This window comes from Myripristis murdjan, chromosome 15, assembly GCF_902150065.1.
Source record: "Myripristis murdjan chromosome 15, fMyrMur1.1, whole genome shotgun sequence".
NCBI lineage: Eukaryota > Metazoa > Chordata > Actinopteri > Holocentriformes > Holocentridae > Myripristis > Myripristis murdjan.
In genome coordinates this window covers 19,794,122-19,810,322 of record NC_043994.1, presented here as the reverse complement: position 1 = coordinate 19,810,322, position 16,201 = coordinate 19,794,122, and the positions used below count along the sequence as shown (strand labels likewise).

Sequence of the window (16,201 nt, the reverse complement as noted above, 5' to 3'; positions counted from 1 at the left end):
TTAAGGAAAAACAAGCACACTGAAATGAATGACTGGCAATAAAAATTACCAGGTTTCCGACCCACTTCCTCTGCTTTGGCATTCTGGCCTTTATTAGTTTTGAGTTTGAGGGCTAGAGTGCCGCAAACAAGATTTGGAAATGGTTTGAAAAACAAAAATCAACATAGGAAGAATGCTAATATAGAACTAAAGAAACCCGTGTATATAATCAGTCTTTTAATTATTTCACTTACCTTGAGCACTGGTTAAGGTATGATTTTTTTCCCTCTCTACATGCATAGTGTTTTTAGGTGATAAAAAATATCTTGAGTGCAGAGGGTAAGAACGGAAATTAATCTCTTCAGAATGGAGTAGCTGGGAAATTACTTTGTTCACAGCCTGTGGCAACAACAACTGTTTCATTTTTCTATTTAATAATTTAATTCTATTGAACATAAAGGACTGGTATATACCTTGCTAATGTTAAGGACAGGAAAATAGAGTATATTTTGAGAAAATGTAAGTGGCTAACATTGATTCTGATAGAAATGATTCACCACTACCAAACAACATAATGTGAAGCTGTTTTTCCAGGCCCATTCAAGGTTAAATGTTCCATTTATGTGCATTTTTCATGACTGCTTATATTTTGGGTCAATTTTTACAGAATGTGGTAATTTCAAGGTTTATATTTCCCTATTCATTGCATTGTAAATGCAGTCCATAGAATCCTGCAAACTCAATCATCGACTTTTCACACTACACTGCATGATAGATGATGCAGACAGTGAATATCTGTGTCGTGAATATCTGTGTCGTGAATATCTGTGTCGTGAATATCTGTGTCGTGAATACTGCGGTGAATCTTCAGCTGGTAGTACTCACTGGTGCTGCAGGGAAATAGTCAGAAAGTTCATATGGTTCCTCTGGAATCCACTGTCTTTGCTCCAAACACCACAGAATCTATTAAATGAAAATAATAAATAGTAAAGCACTTTCCTCGTCAGTTTTTAAATAGTATCATGTAAACATAATGAGCTACACACCCATTCGAAAGACAGAATCCAGCAGCCACGAGCAATGCCCAATAGGATGTTGAGAGTGCGCCGGTGACCCCCGGACACCACGTGAGTTGTGCTCTCACATACCCGGTCCTCAATAGAAAACCCACCCAGCGTTTTTACCACCTGAACCACGGTGTGCTGCTTCCTGTAAAAGACCAAGAATATAGTAGAAAGCATCATCTAAATTATTGAGCAAGAAATTGTTTTTTAGCCTTGCTTAACTCCTCACTTAGTACATGTGGTGCAATCTACTGCCTATGAAATGTATGGTGATGCACAGTGAGAAGAGTTTTGCTAAAGGACATTTTAAATGACTCAGGTACTTACTCAGTGGACATGCTTGTCATGACCAGTGTTCTCACAGTCTGAAACAAAACATAAGACATAAACCTCTTGATAGAAAAATAAAAACAAATCTTAACATTAAACAGTGTGAACAATATTTGTAATTGCGACCAATCTGTCCCCAAACGTAGAAAGAGAAACAAGACTAAAAGCCATGAAGCCGTCAAGAAACATGTTCTTGAGTTGCTCAAATTATTGTTAGCAGGAAGCTCAATTAGCGCAGCACCGTGGCTCAGTGGTTTGCATTATGACAACACAGCAAGACAGTCATGTCATGTTTAAATCTCAGCACTGGGCCTTTCTGTGTGGAGTTTGCTTTTGTTCTTTGAGTTAATTCCCTTCCAGTCTAAAGACATGCAGGTCTGATGAACTCCCCACGGATGTTAATATTTTTGTCTGAGGGTCCACAACTCATCTGTCCACCCCAGAGACTTGTTCCCTGCCTTTCACCTGATGTATGGTGGGCCAAATCGACTCTGGTCCATCATGGATGGAGAAAGCTGAATTGTTTTAGTTTAACATTTGAGCATCATGGATGGAGAAAGCTGAATTGTTTTAGTTTAACATTTGAGCAGTGGTAGACAAACTACACAACCCTATTACATGACTCTAAGTATAGATATCTCTGGTCAAATATTACTCAACTACAAGTGGAATTTGTTCATTCTTGTTTCTACTTGTGTTGAAGTGTTGAAGTATTTGCTTTTAAACAATAAAGCATCCACAAGTACTTAGTCCTGCTCAAGAACACGAACTGGTCATCGCCATCGTTACTGACTACTAGTGGAGGTGGTCTGGTTGGCAAGTACCTCTGCTGCTTGCACTAGTTGGTAGGAGCTGATGTTACGGTAGGATCTAATGGTAGTGAAGCCACCCGCATTTTAAGGGAGGAAAAGCTCTGAATCGCTAACATCCCAGACAACATAACACTTAAATCCTTGGAAAAGTGTGTTTCTTTTAGGCATAACTATTATAATTAGTTTGCTTACTGGCTGTTAAATCATGCAGCATAGGTATAAGGACGTTTAGTCAACAAGCAGACAAACAGTGCACTTTTGTCAACCCATGCCAGATATATGAATGCTTGGAGACCAGAGAGGAAGTGAAACTCCAAGGCCATGAGCACAGAAAAACATATTCAGAGCTAGTAAAACGGAACTGTAAATTTGTATTCCAGCAACTGTGATCCATCCATCTCTTGTGCTTTGACCCCACTACATCAGACCATCATTAACACAAACACCTGAGCAACAGTTACAAACAGGGACACCAGGTCCTTTCCTGCCAGACAGCACTATTTGGCCTCCAAACAGGAAGTCAGGGGTTAAGGCCTCCTGAACACAGTGGTGCCAAAACGGTCCACCAGCCCCATGCAAACCTATGGAACATCACCCGAGTATTATTGCTGATAAGTGAGCTGGGAAGGAATGGTGCTGATTACTTTTGTCCCATAATTGCTATTCCACTGCTGTCATTATGAACAGGTTTCCATTGGGCAAAATGTGTCAGTATGCCAGTTTGCTACTGACCCATAACCATCTTAATCTTTAAAAAAAAAAAAAAAATTCAAACACCCTAAAATAGGGGCAACTATTCTGGAGGCTCCTCAAAGGGGACTTTTGGCTTATCTCATGCAGTGGACATGTTCTGGCAGTGGCACAAGAAGGCAGGCATTGAAGAATGAGCTGCACATAATGAGCCTTTGACAAAGAGTTGGTGTGAACTGTAGCACGGCCTCTGCGCACAAATGCTCCCAGCACAAATGAAGGAAATTCTTTACTGTATGACTAGGTCTCCTTGATGGCGGCTATTCTGTACACACTGAAATGATACTATTCATAAAATGTAAGCAAGGTCAGGAGCCCTGGTCTGTGCTAATGTTGAGGTCAGCTGAGGCTGTGAGAGCCAATTACTAACAAAGACTACCTCTGACAGTACTAGTATCAGATTACCACGTCACAGCTGAAGAGCGGCTTGAATAAAGGTTAATTCAACAACATTATGGGTACATAGCTCATATCAGATTTCACGCTTTGTGATCACAACCAACTTTCCGCTGGCACGGTCATTTCAAAAACTGGGTCCATCAAGAATCCTACTCCTTAAGGTATTTTAAAATAAAAGATTTTCTCATCTCAACAAACAAATGCAAAGTTTAGAATTTCAATTGCTATTTGAATTCATGCGGTGGACAAAAATGACCACAACTACATTTACATTTTTAAAACTAAAACACCAATTTATCTGTGAGCATTTATACATCAGTAACAGACAAACTTGTGTGTTGTCCGTCAACACTGTATCTGAATTTATCTAATTTCATTTCAAAAAGCGATCAGTTGTGCAGGTGCTATCTTCCAGCAATAATCTTGGAAATGCCCCAACTGACCAGCACTGCTGAAAAATACTGTAAGATTGGGTTAACACTGATGCACTTTAACAAATGTTCCTATTATAGATCAGCACACTGCTCTAAAATGTAGGAACTACAAATAAACAAATACATTGCTACCTTGTACTTATATATTGTCCTCAAACTGCTAACACGCTATCCAGTTCACAGGAAGTCAGCCTATGATCGTCACCAGTTTACCCAGAAAACAGCCAGAATCTCCCACTGCAACATGGGTCACAAAAGAGCCAACTTAAAACAGATTCCTAGGGGAGATGAAAGTGGGCTTTTTTCAGCTTAAGTTTTGTTGAGGTTAAGAATACAAAGAAAACAGGGTCCAGGTGCATTTCACAAGCAAGGAAGTTACATACTACCATCATGGAGGCAAAACACAGGAAACCCCGAGGACTTGACAGAACCTCTTGGGTAGCTGGCTCAAAACGCCTACAACTAGGGAACATATTGAGGAAATGTTTAAATAGGAAGTAGACACAGGAAAAACACCACTAATGTTTAATTTAACTCCAGCGTCTTCTGTATCACAGAGAAAAACATGTTTTGTCATGTCAGGATTTGTCAAAAACAGAGCATGATAACTTCCCACATACTGGTTGCAAATTCCTTTTTAATGTTAGATGTGTTCGAATAGAGGTTTGAAACTGCATAGTTTTCTCCATGGAGGTGTGCACGAGGAGCACTCATCACTGGAAAAAAAAAATGTAGAAAAAGCTATCTTGAGACAACAACACTTCTGGAACATGAAATACATTTGGTGCAATTTCAAACAGACAGAGAGAGAGCCTGTAAGCCACACAACACAGGCATCAACATCGTGGAATACTCTCCTGGTTTTACAACACCGAAGTGATTCTGGTTTTCTGTGATAGAGTACACAAAGCATCATGCATCTTTCTGAATGTCTGCACAATTTCAAAATGAAAGAGCTACATTAAGTTATTAAGTAAGTAATTATGTAGTTGAGCCATCAAGCCACCAAAACACAATTTACAAGGTCCAAAGGAAAAGCGGTGGGGAAATAAAGCTAATTGAAATTTTATAATAATCACATGTAACTGCATAATATAGAGGATATATATTGAAAGTAATAGCAATTCTACACGGGTGACTGTTTTTCCAGGCTCATTCAAGGTTAAATGTTCCATTTACGTGCATTTTTCATGACTGCTTATATTTTGGGTCAATTTTTATAGAATGTGGTAATTTCAAGGTTTATATTCCCCTATTCATTGCATTGTAAATGCAGTCCACAGAATCCTGCAAACTCAATGATTAACTTTTCACACTACACTGCATGATAGATGATGTCTAAAAAAGAAGTTATTAATTCATGTTACCTTTTTGTTGTCCATTTTCTTGGCAGTCAAACTCACTTGCTCAGCCTGATTCTGTGCGCCTTCAGGTTTCTCAGTCAAACCAGATGCAGCTGTTTGTTCACTTCCTCTACCTACAACTAGAAAAAAAATATTTTTTCAAAACAATGTGGGCAAAAATATCAGTCAAGCAATCATACAGCAGGTGTTGTTTTGTTACATGCATTCATGTTCATCTGTGTTCCAGTTATACTTTGCTCAGTGTGTAATTGGTGGCACTTGTTTTAAGCTTCTTGAAGTGACAGATGGGTGGAGTTTCCAAAGACAGGTTATTTTAGGTGCTGTCAGGTAAAACTGTCAAATATAAAAATCACAGTGGCAAACTAAACTGACTTCTAAATAATTCTGGGCATCTGAAGTTTCTGTGACTTGTATTTAACTGCATTCGTATAATCCCTTCATTTTAAAAATGACAATTACTTTTACAAAATTACTGCTACTGTGCGATTCAAGACAATTATAAGGCAGTTTAGAAAAACAGGTAGATAAGTAAAATCTTTGTTTCAGAAAATTATAACGCTTTTACAGACTGGATACTTGAAGCAATTCCAAATGGTGAATTTCAAGTATTTTCTCCTCAAAGATATGTTTTGTTTTTTTGTTTTTAAATAAATAAATAAAATAAATAAAAAATGGAAATGTACTCTACATGTGCAACATGAACCAGCTCTTTTCATATTAAGTATTAAGTAAAAATGACAGACATACATTTATTAGAAATTAGAAATTTTTCATACATGACATTTACTAGACATTTACAGACATTTAAATGAGGCAAAGATTTTCAATTTTTTTTAAAAAAAGTTGTTAATTTTAAACATGTCATGGAATTGCACTTGCAAACACAGAAAGTAAATATTTTTTTTTATCAGCAGCTCATAATTAACAAACCAATCAAAAAATAAAGTGTACAAAAATAAAATGTAAACAAGCATTTAGTCTTAGTCTGTTGCTTTAGTGATAACATCTGGGTCCTTACACAGTATAACCAAAAATGTTTTATTATATTGAAGGCCCATAAAAATGCCATGCACCAATGTTTTAGTATAGTTTATAAATATTAGTGACATGAAAGTGTCATGTGGGGCTGTTCCTTGGAGAGAAATCCTCAGCTTGCGTGAAATTCAAAAAGCATCTCCAGGAAATGATAAGAAAGGACAGATATAATAGAGGATTTAAAATCCCTCTATCCTTGGTGCATATGTATTTTCCTCATCTTCTAAACTCCCTCGAAAAGGTGATCTGTTCATGTCCAATTTGACCTGCTGGCACAGCAAAGCAGGAGAGCAACAAGAAGGGCAATCAAACGTGGTTTTAACTGTCCTGCTCTTCATCAATATGATAACTACTTATATTTTACACTGAGAAAATGCACTTCACTAAATCACTAAGTCACCCAAGATGTATTTATTCCCTGAAAACATAATGAAAACCTTTTGAACCCAAATTCATGAACGAAGGATCACAGCTAGAGCAAACTACACAGTGGTGGAAGTTCAAATGCCAAATTTGGCTGGTGGTTATGTGGAAGAAATTACATAAAAATATGGAAAATTGTCTTCACTGTGGTTCATAAATGCTTTCCAAACTCTGGGTATGTTACTACTCACTTTCTATGGTGTGAGAAAGGACACTGTCATCTGACTTTTTCAGAAAGTCAAACTCTGCACTGGCCTCTTCCAGACTCGACTGTGGTGGTTGTATGGGAACAGATGTTTTTCCTCGCTTCGCCACATCAGCTGTAAATTCACCATGGCTCAAAAGTGGCAGTGTCCTCCGTCTACTCCTTTTGTTGGTCCTGTGAGCTACGTTACTGTCAAGACTGTCCTTGGCATGTGGAGATTCTTGGACATCTTGGCATTGATGATCTGGAGGTTCACTGTTTATACTACCAGACTGATGACTGGAACTCCTTTTCCTCTTGTTTCTACAAATGGTCTCACGGCTTGTGCTTTCACATTTTCTGTCTTTTCTCTTCTCTGTGATGGAGTCCAATTCAAAAGGAATCTGAATCTCTGTTTCTAAAGGCAGGCTGGGCAAAAGAGGTCTTTGTTTTGTCTTGCGGTGGTTAGCCGGTGAGAAATAGTCTTCAAAAACATCATCATCGTCATCGTCAAAGGAACTTGAGGCAATATTTACTGACTCGTTGGGAGTAGCGAAAGATTTCACCAAAGCAGAAAATGAGGGTCCAGCTCGTTTGAGTGCTTTGTGATCTGCTTTTGGCAATGAAGAAGCAATTCCTTTTGCCAGTTCTTTATCAACTACAGGACTACTTAACGTGCTTGGGGATGAAAGCCAGGGAGAGATCAAAATCACAGGACAGCTCTGGGTCTTACTGTCTGTCAGAGATTGCACCACTCTAGTTTTTGGGTTTCCCATTTCAAGTTTGTTAGAGGACTGTTCACTTCTTTCAACAGCACAGCTATAAGCTTTTCTTTGTGATTGTTCCTTTTTAATGTGGCAGTTCTTGCCTTTGTCCTTTTGAAAATCCTCTGGACTTTCCGTGAAGTTATGCTCCCCTACTGTTTGCTTTTTGACTGAGCTTCTCCTTGAGCTCTTTTTTATCCCTTTTTGTTTGACATCAGAATCACATAATGCCAAAGGAGTTACAGATTTCTGTTGCGACACATCTTTGCAAGGCGACAGCCATGGTTTTTCTGAGTCTTTCCTGTGACACGGTTCAAGATGACTATGGTCGAAAACATTTTTGCCCAAGCTCTTGCTGTGCTGAGCATTTTCTGGGGAATCTATGGAGTTATGTTTTGCTTGCTGCTGCTTTTTGACTGAGCTCCTCCTTGACCTTTGTTTTTTAGTCCCTTTTTCTTTGTGATCTAAATCAGAAAAGTCCGCAGGAGTCACATGTTTCTGTTTAGACAGATCTCTGCGAGGTGACAGCCACAGCTTCTCAGAGTCTTCCCTTTGATGTGATTCACGGTGACACTGGTCATTATCATTATGTTGTTTTCCCTCTTCTTCTTTATCAGACGAGTGATCAAGTTGACCAGCCAGTGAAGCAGCGACATCAACGTCATCGTCGTCATCTGACTGTTCATCTGCATTGAGGACAATATTTAAAAATTAGAAAACACGTCTGACAGAAAATTCATGTACTACCGTGATTTTTTTTTTTTTTTTTTGCTACTCTCACGAAAGACTAGATAGTAAATAAATAATAAATGGATATTGGTCAGTAAATAATAAATTGATCATATATCATTTGTGGCTATGGTATATTAAACAATGCGAAAAAGTCAGGTGTCCAAACTCCTGACACGTGATCAATACATAATAAAACCGGAAGGATCCTGGAAATATCCTACAGCAGTGATGTGAAGTCACAGTGGCAGAAAAAAAATACTGTGGTTAGAGGTAGTTCACTGTAATTTTTGGTACACTTGATGTACATCTATGTAAATTTAGATCAAATAACAAGCATGTTTCAAATTATTGCAAGTTTGTGGGTGTTTTAATTAATGAATCTTTAATTTGTGGCTAAAATTAATTCAAATTCTGCACATTCTGCCAACCATTACAATGTTCTTACATAATAATTTGCAGATAGTTGGTGTGCTCCCAAGAGAGGGCTTCAGCCCAGGTGACGAACAGGATTCAACCATCTGTGAGGCTGAAAGAAAGAGATACAGATATCTAAATTTCCAACTGTTTCACAAGTGCTTAAGTGCTTTAAAGCTTTACTAAGACAAAAATATAGTATGTCAGCCTGTGGACACCCTGTTGCACATACCTGTGGGTGACAGGTTTTCCCTTTTCTCTTTCATTTCTCTCAAACGCTGTGCCATGGTGTCGGACCTTTTCAGTTTGGGGCTGTAGACTATTCCATTTTCTTCATCAATAATGTATGGCGACACATCAGTGACTGTGGATAGAAATTATAATGAAATGACAAACTGCATGTCGTGGTTTTATGTGACAGGTTTCCAACACATACTGATCTCTTACTGAGAGACGTTTTTTGTGGCAGGTCTTTCATCAACTTGTCTAATTTCTTCCTCATCCGCTTATTATTTTCAGGCGTCTTGTCTGGAGAATCTCTTGGCTGCATGCAACGATGCTAAGCAAAACAAACACACACACAAAACAAAAACAAACAGAAAAACACATTAGTGTTTTGAATAGGATGTGAAACCCATGTCCCTTTATTTTACTCTTTAAGGCCAGAATAATTTTTTTAAGTTTCAACTGAAAGAAAAGCTAAAAGTGGTCAAAGTGCTCTCAAATTTAGTACAGAAAAGTTACTCCAGGACACACTGTATTTACCAAGAGTTCAGCACAGTGATTGGCTATGCAGACAGGGGTCCAACATGAACATCTTTTATCCATGAAATTTTAAGCCAAGAAAGCAACATACTGTATGTGTTAGGTCAAATGTAGGCTGATTTTACTTACTGTCCTTTTCTTAAGCTCAGGATGGCGCTCATCATTTACAGCCGGATACAACTCTTCATCCACGTGTACGCCGTCATCTTTACAACTGGACATTATTTTACCCAAAAAAAAAAAAAAAAAAAAAAAAAAAAACAGATCACATGACCACAATTTTGTGAGGTATAAAAATCTCAAAGTAATACAAACATAGCACTACTGAGGTTTAAAAAAAAAAAAAAATCACACACCACTTCAAGTCAACATTACCTGGCAAGCCACAGGACAGAGACAAGCTTCACACCAGTTTTCTTGGCTTTCGTCCATGTGGCCTGATGACCGTTGTTAAATACAACATGTGTGACTTGTTTATTGAATGTTTTTGATACCTGTAAAAGCAAAAGCATTTCAAGTGTTACAGGAACTAAACACACTCACTATATGAAAATACTGTAAGTGTGTGAATGCATGTGCACTGTGGCCTCACCTGGGCTCCCATTTCGTGGAGTTGCTGGATGAATGGTTTCGAATAGTTTTCTGTTTTGTTTGACGACCACACATCAACGTAGGCAACAACATCTGCAGACAAAATAAACCAAGACACAAAAAAAAAAAATATATAGAATTTTTAAAATGTAGTAAAATGTAAAGTTGGAGTACACAGATAGATCAATAGCCTATGCCAGAGGTCTTCAACAGGGGGTCCGCGACCCCTAGGGGGTCCACGGAGATACTGCAGGGGGTTGTGAAATTTGTGGCTGATTAGACAATATATTTAATTTATTAATTTATTTAATATATTTTTTACCCAATTTTATTAATAATTCAGTATTGTTTGCAATGTTACATATATGTTTATTCATGGCAGTGGCACTAATAGGCCATCACTTATTTTTGTTTCCAATTTACCTTTCACGTTTAAAATAAAAACTTGAATAAATAAACCTGTGTATTATTTGAATAGCTTAGTATTCAATGCACAATAACAAGGTACATTTATACATGTCACTAGGCCCAGTTTAATATAAAACACAATTTTATACAATATATATTGAAGGGGGTCCCTGCTCCATCACTCGATCAGTTTGGGGGTCCTTGGCTTGAAAAACGTTTAAGACCCCTACGCCTATGCTAATGCCTTACCTTTAAGAACAGATGAACAGTCACTGCTTGTGTCCATTATTGTCTTCCTCAGCTCCCAAATTCACCTGCATAAAGACACAATATTCCACAGAGACATTTCTTGAGGTCACAGATTAATTTTTGACAGATCCAGTGACACTCTACTCACTGTGACCCTTTTTTTACTGACCAAAATCACTTCTTACACCCTGGTCAGTCATACAGTCTGCACCAATGAGGGATAGCTATTTTTGGGCAACCACACAAACTAATTTGTTTTTAATGGACTACAGAGAAGAAAAGCTATTTTAAAACATATGCCAGGAATAGCAAGAGAAGAGCTAAGTAGCCAACAGGGCTTTGACAGGGTTCAAGCCCCAAGTGGGCCGACATTTACTCTGCTGAAATCGTCCTTGAGCAAGACATTAGCTCTCAACCAGCTGCAGGGACAGCAGCTAGCCCACCCTGCAGTCTGACCCCCTTTAGAGGAGGGCAAGTGCAAGAAAGCATCCACATACTTTTCAACAAACAGACAGGCTTCCGGATCTAATAATGCTGCACCCTCCCAAGATAGGCTGTAGCAGTGATCTACAACTGAAAAGGAAACTGTTTTTTTTTTTTTTTTTTTCTGACAATTATTAACCCTCCTATTATCTTTGGGGTCAATTTGACTCTATTCAATGTTTAACATCTCTAAATACATACGTTTTTTTCCCTTCACATTTAAGGACTTATTCCTCCTAATTTAATTGGGAAAGTAGAAACATAAAATGAACATGATGTTATGTTTTCAGTGTTCTGCACAAATTGTGTACACATCAGCGTTTCTAGGGGTCTACTCAACCCCAGGCCTTTATATAGCTGTATAAAACACATAGGAAATATCAACATTTTACAGACATTCGTACACATATTTTGGATGACACTGAGGAACTAAACATGCCATTTATAATCATTATAAAACTTCCCTCTGCTTTAGGGCCCTGACCAAACACAACCACACCTGTAGTCATCTGAGAACCACTGATAGTTAATATGACATTTGGGAGGGGAAAATATGAAGAATGTATAAGTGGGGTTTGGTGGTAGAGGTTATGTTTTATTTAAAGGGCTATTTAAATAATCAAGAAGACACATAAAGTACCTGACACATAAACTTGGGTAATAATTCTTATTGTAATCATTGATTTGAGATTTTAAACGCTGGATTCAAACTGACCCCGACTGATGATAAATGTTAGTAAATTTGCCATTAACAGGAGGGTTAGTGGTGAGGATTAAACGCTTATATCTCTCTCAATTAAAAAAAAAAAAAAAAAAAAAAATTAGTACTATTGCTTCAGTGTTTTATTTAGTGGAAAAAACGTAGCCTATTGTAACTTTGTCCCTGGCTGCTCGGTTAAAATCAGCTAAACTAATGTAACGTTAACGGTCACCTTAACCACTGAGGTTTGTTATGAATATAAATAACAATAAGTAGCTTTGATTTAACAACCATCTCTTCGCTCGTTTAACCTCTTGTATCCAAGACAGAGATAATACCCAGCCTTGTAACTATAAGTCTGTAGTTAGATGTAGCTGTTGACATTAGTTTACATTAGCTAACCTTCTGACTCCGTTTACGTTGACTGAAGGCTGCTAGCGTTAGCATTAGCTCGCTGGTAGGACGGTGTGCTGCGGCTCTAAAGTGTGTTTTAACATGTTGACATGACACACACTACACTCACTGTTGCCTCTGAGTTATTACCACGGTTATTAGCCATGACCGTAGACCTAAACATATCTAACTGTACGTTTTAAGAGTGACTTACCTGCTTCCGTACTCCTAAGTTCCCTAAACCTGACTATTAACAAGTTACATCTTTGGCGCGTGTCGTTTGTGAAACAAGGCATCCTGGGAGTAAAGTCAGCCATTGGTTGATAGGTAAATAAACGTCACTTCCGTCCAGAAGCGCAGGAATAGAGAGTGTGTTATCTTTTATTTATTTATTTATTTATTTATTTATTACAACTACACTGCTGGAGCTAACGCACATATATATGCACATAATGGACATGCCTGTAGTTAGATGTATATATATTTCTTGCTTCTTTTCTTTTTTCTTATCATTTCACTGATGCTTATGATATATTATTCTCTTGAGAATTTGAGCAGTTGAAGCTGACCCAGTTTCCCCTCAGGAATCAATAAAGTATTTCTGATTCTGATGACCTGGACCCTCACCGCTTCCCAGTAAGTTCATCTTAAAAGTATAAGTGTGCAATGTTAAGAGGCCACTCATGCAAGTGCTGAATGTTTCTCTTGTGAGCTGATTTTGTGGCAGCCAAGTGTTTTTCCCTAAGCACTCTATTTCTAAAAATCCATGAGAAGCCCAGTTTTCTATACTGAATATTGAATTTATACTTTATTACTATTACCATAAAAGTGAGTTCAAACACCTACATTTAAAACTGTTGCCATCTGTATATTAGAAAAGCCAGAAACAGATGGTATGCCTCTGTTTCACAGGGAAATTTCAGCACTTGCATATGGATATTATTATCTGCTGACCACCCGTTTATGCTGTATAAAACGATATATTTGCATATGCCCCATTGCTGCCTCAGGCAAAAAATGCAATTTCTATTCTTGTGATTATTAAACCAAGAACATATGCATGAGTTTATCAGTGGTTAGACATTAAAATTACCATAGAAAGACCACTGAAAGCAGTCAGACTGTTTATTAAACCAGTGTAAGCCATACTAACTGGGCTTGTTGTTTGCAATGTGGAACAAAATTGTTACATATCAGCTTGATATGTTACAGAATTCACAAAACACAACACCATTATCTTCAGCAATGACGTTCCCACACTCATTTTATAACACAAAGATCATAAATATAAAACTAAGTGAAATGTAAAAAAATACAACAGTAACGGTTCTCTTAGAAGGGATGCAGTTTTTCACGCACGCCTAGTTCAGCACAACACACGTTTGTGTTTCTTTTCAATACAACATAGAATATAATAAACACATTTTGCACCTTGTATTGTGAGCATGTTAACAGCATCATTTGTAATTAAAATGTCTTGAATATGATTTTTAGCAACACAATTGGACAATAGTTCAAATGTGCACTCTAAAATTAGACATGTGGATGTGTTTAAAGTTATTTTCTCTTTAGAGTTAAAATCTTACAGTTATTACATTAAAACACTCATTAAATAATTGGCTCACTAATTAATGGAATACATTTACACTGACTGAATTGAATTTGACATTGCACTGTACACGTCACTTCAAACCACTGCCAAAAATGTTGTACTATCATTAAAGGGAGAATGGAGAGCAGGAGTTTGAGCTACAGCAAACAGCATGTGTGATTCCTACTTCCTGCTCTTTTAAGGAGTCAAGGCGACTGAAACAGAGTTGCTCCTGTAGGTGGCAGGCATCGAGGTGTGGGACGCTTCCATGTGCACCGTGGACAGAGGGAAATGGTCGTACTCTTCTTGCAGCGGGCGGCAGCAGCAGTGCAGCAGTGCTTCCCTCACCTCCTGGCGAAAGTTGGTGTTGAGGAATCCATAGATGACAGGGTTGATGCAGGTGGAGGACATGGCCAGCAGGTGGCAGAGGGAGAACAACAGGTTGTGGTGGCAGACGGGCAGAGCCTCCTGGTTCCAGTCTGACACCACGTTGAAGATGGTGAGCGGCAGCCAGCAAAGAGCAAAGGCTGTTATCAGGGCAGCCAGCATAATGTTGATTCGGCGGCTGTGGGTCATACGCTGGTTGTCTTGGGTTCTGGTGTGGTCCAGCATGTCTTTACGGTGGCGAAGGCGCACAAACACTCGAATATAACAGAGCAGAACCAGTAATAGAGGACCACAGTACTGGAACAGCAGGAGCCATGTAGTGTAAGCTAGCCTCTGTGGGCGGGATGGCCAGTGCTCCAGACATGCCTCCAGATGAGGGGAGATGGTGATGTGTGGAAAGATGGTGTGGTATGAATTAAGAAGCACAGATGAGTTGGTGTGAGCGTATGAGAAAGGCTGTAACAGAGATGCATTGGGATGAGACTGATGAAGTGCAGAACTGAGCTGAGGTATATTTGTATAGGGCTCATTGGTGAGTAGCTGAAAGGCCAAGAAAGGCAGGGAGGTGAAGCAAGCCAGAGTCCAGATGAGAATGACTGCCATGTAGGCCTGAGGGATGCTGGGTTTCCACCCAGAGGGATTAATGATCAGCTGATGTCTTTCCAGAGCAATGAACACCAGAGACAGGACAGACACGGTCACTGACACACACTGGATGAAAGGCACCAGTCTGCATAACACAGACCCAAACACCCAGTGGTCCATCACTGTGTAAATGACAGTGAAGGGCAGGCAGAAGACACACATCAGGATGTCAGAGAATGACAGGTTGCAGATGAAGATGCTAGTGACATTGGCTCGCTCTCTGCGCCGAGCGATGATGCAGATGAGACCAGTGTTACCCACCAGCCCCAGCACCATGGTAATGCAGTAACACACTACGAGGCATGCTGTCAGGACAGGGGACGTATGGCACCACTCCTCATTCCCCAACACAGAGTGGTCTGAGGGGAGCTGGGTGTTGTTCTCCGCCCACTCTTGTACAGACGGGCTGCTGGCTTGACTCTCCTCCCATGGCAGGGAATGTTGAGAGGTGCCATTGAGGGAAAGAGGCTGGATGGTAGTTAATGGAAAAGACTGGCTTGTATTGGTCCTCCAGGACATCTCAGAAGGTGTACAACATCGTTAGCCTTCAGAACCAAACCATCCATCCCAATCCCCTGAAAGCATACGTCTGAGAGAGAGTGAGAGAAAGAGAGAGTGAGAGAGAGAGAGAAAGAGAGAGAGAGAGCAAATTGGAAGACAAAGCGATTAATTATTCAGTTGCACAGCAGCTACTACTCCAGCAGGTCAAAAGATCTGCTCGTCCAGAAGTAACAAGTTTGTCCACAGCCTGAGAAAAAGGCAGGAATTGGATCCTGTGACTGAAGAGGAATGGGATGTAGCTGCAACTTAAAAAGGATGCTATGTGAGGAATTTTCTAATTTTACGTCATTGTGAAGTTTGCAGTAAGGGCACATTCTTGCCATTGTCAAATTGCCCTTTTCATTTATATAGAACTTTCACATGGTTTAATTTGGGAGTTCTTGGAGTTGATTCTCCACAACATACCTTCAAACATTTGACCAGAAGCTGGTGGCTACCATCACAAATCATGAATTTGATCAGAAACATTCAAATTCAAGTACAAGGTCACTGATGCTGATCTTTGTACCCTTTGTTAAGGAGAAGGCGAGTGCCATTGGCAGAATTACAAGAAATGGATTCTCATTTGCTCCCCTGAAATAGGTGCCACATACTGTGCAAGAAAAAAATGAGCCTTTTATTTTCCAGCAATGCCACACACCTAGCTTTCACTCACTTCACTGTGCAGTGCACAACCACAACCCAGCAGAGTGGTATAGCATTGATCATCCTTTGTTAGGAAGGAGAGACACCATAATGTCATCA

General features: G+C 39.2%; 2 protein-coding genes across 3 annotated transcripts in view; both read right to left on the bottom strand.

The window, feature by feature from the left end:
- The window catches only part of mcph1 (microcephalin 1), a 31,086-nt gene extending 18,520 nt beyond the window's left edge, over positions 1 to 12,566 (bottom strand). Inside the window, exons 1-13 of one of the 2 annotated variants that reach the window (XM_030070457.1) lie at positions 12,488 to 12,566; positions 10,698 to 10,762; positions 10,042 to 10,133; positions 9,825 to 9,943; positions 9,579 to 9,663; positions 9,132 to 9,243; positions 8,917 to 9,048; positions 8,716 to 8,796; positions 6,782 to 8,224; positions 5,136 to 5,251; positions 1,371 to 1,408; positions 1,026 to 1,188; positions 865 to 942 (exon numbers count right to left, since the gene is read on the bottom strand). In XM_030070457.1, the coding sequence (XP_029926317.1) occupies positions 865 to 942; positions 1,026 to 1,188; positions 1,371 to 1,408; positions 5,136 to 5,251; positions 6,782 to 8,224; positions 8,716 to 8,796; positions 8,917 to 9,048; positions 9,132 to 9,243; positions 9,579 to 9,663; positions 9,825 to 9,943; positions 10,042 to 10,133; positions 10,698 to 10,734 (2,496 nt within the window). In that variant the 5' untranslated portion in view covers positions 10,735 to 10,762; positions 12,488 to 12,566. The remainder of the gene's footprint in view (positions 1 to 864; positions 943 to 1,025; positions 1,189 to 1,370; positions 1,409 to 5,135; positions 5,252 to 6,781; positions 8,225 to 8,715; positions 8,797 to 8,916; positions 9,049 to 9,131; positions 9,244 to 9,578; positions 9,664 to 9,824; positions 9,944 to 10,041; positions 10,134 to 10,697; positions 10,763 to 12,487) is intronic. The other variant, XM_030070458.1, reaches the window with a different exon arrangement.
- Positions 12,567 to 14,062: 1,496 nt separating this feature from the next.
- LOC115372943 (neuropeptide Y receptor type 4-like) lies at positions 14,063 to 15,415 on the bottom strand. The gene has a single exon (XM_030071109.1). The coding sequence runs from the start codon at positions 15,413 to 15,415 to the stop codon at positions 14,063 to 14,065; it is 1,353 nt and encodes a 450-aa protein (XP_029926969.1).
- Positions 15,416 to 16,201: the final 786 nt, after the last annotated feature.

What these genes read in the sequence shown, in the direction of transcription:
- LOC115372943 (XM_030071109.1), bottom strand. Translation starts at nt 15,415, where the DNA reads ATGTCCTGGAGGACCAATACAAGCCAGTCTTTTCCATTAACTACCATC.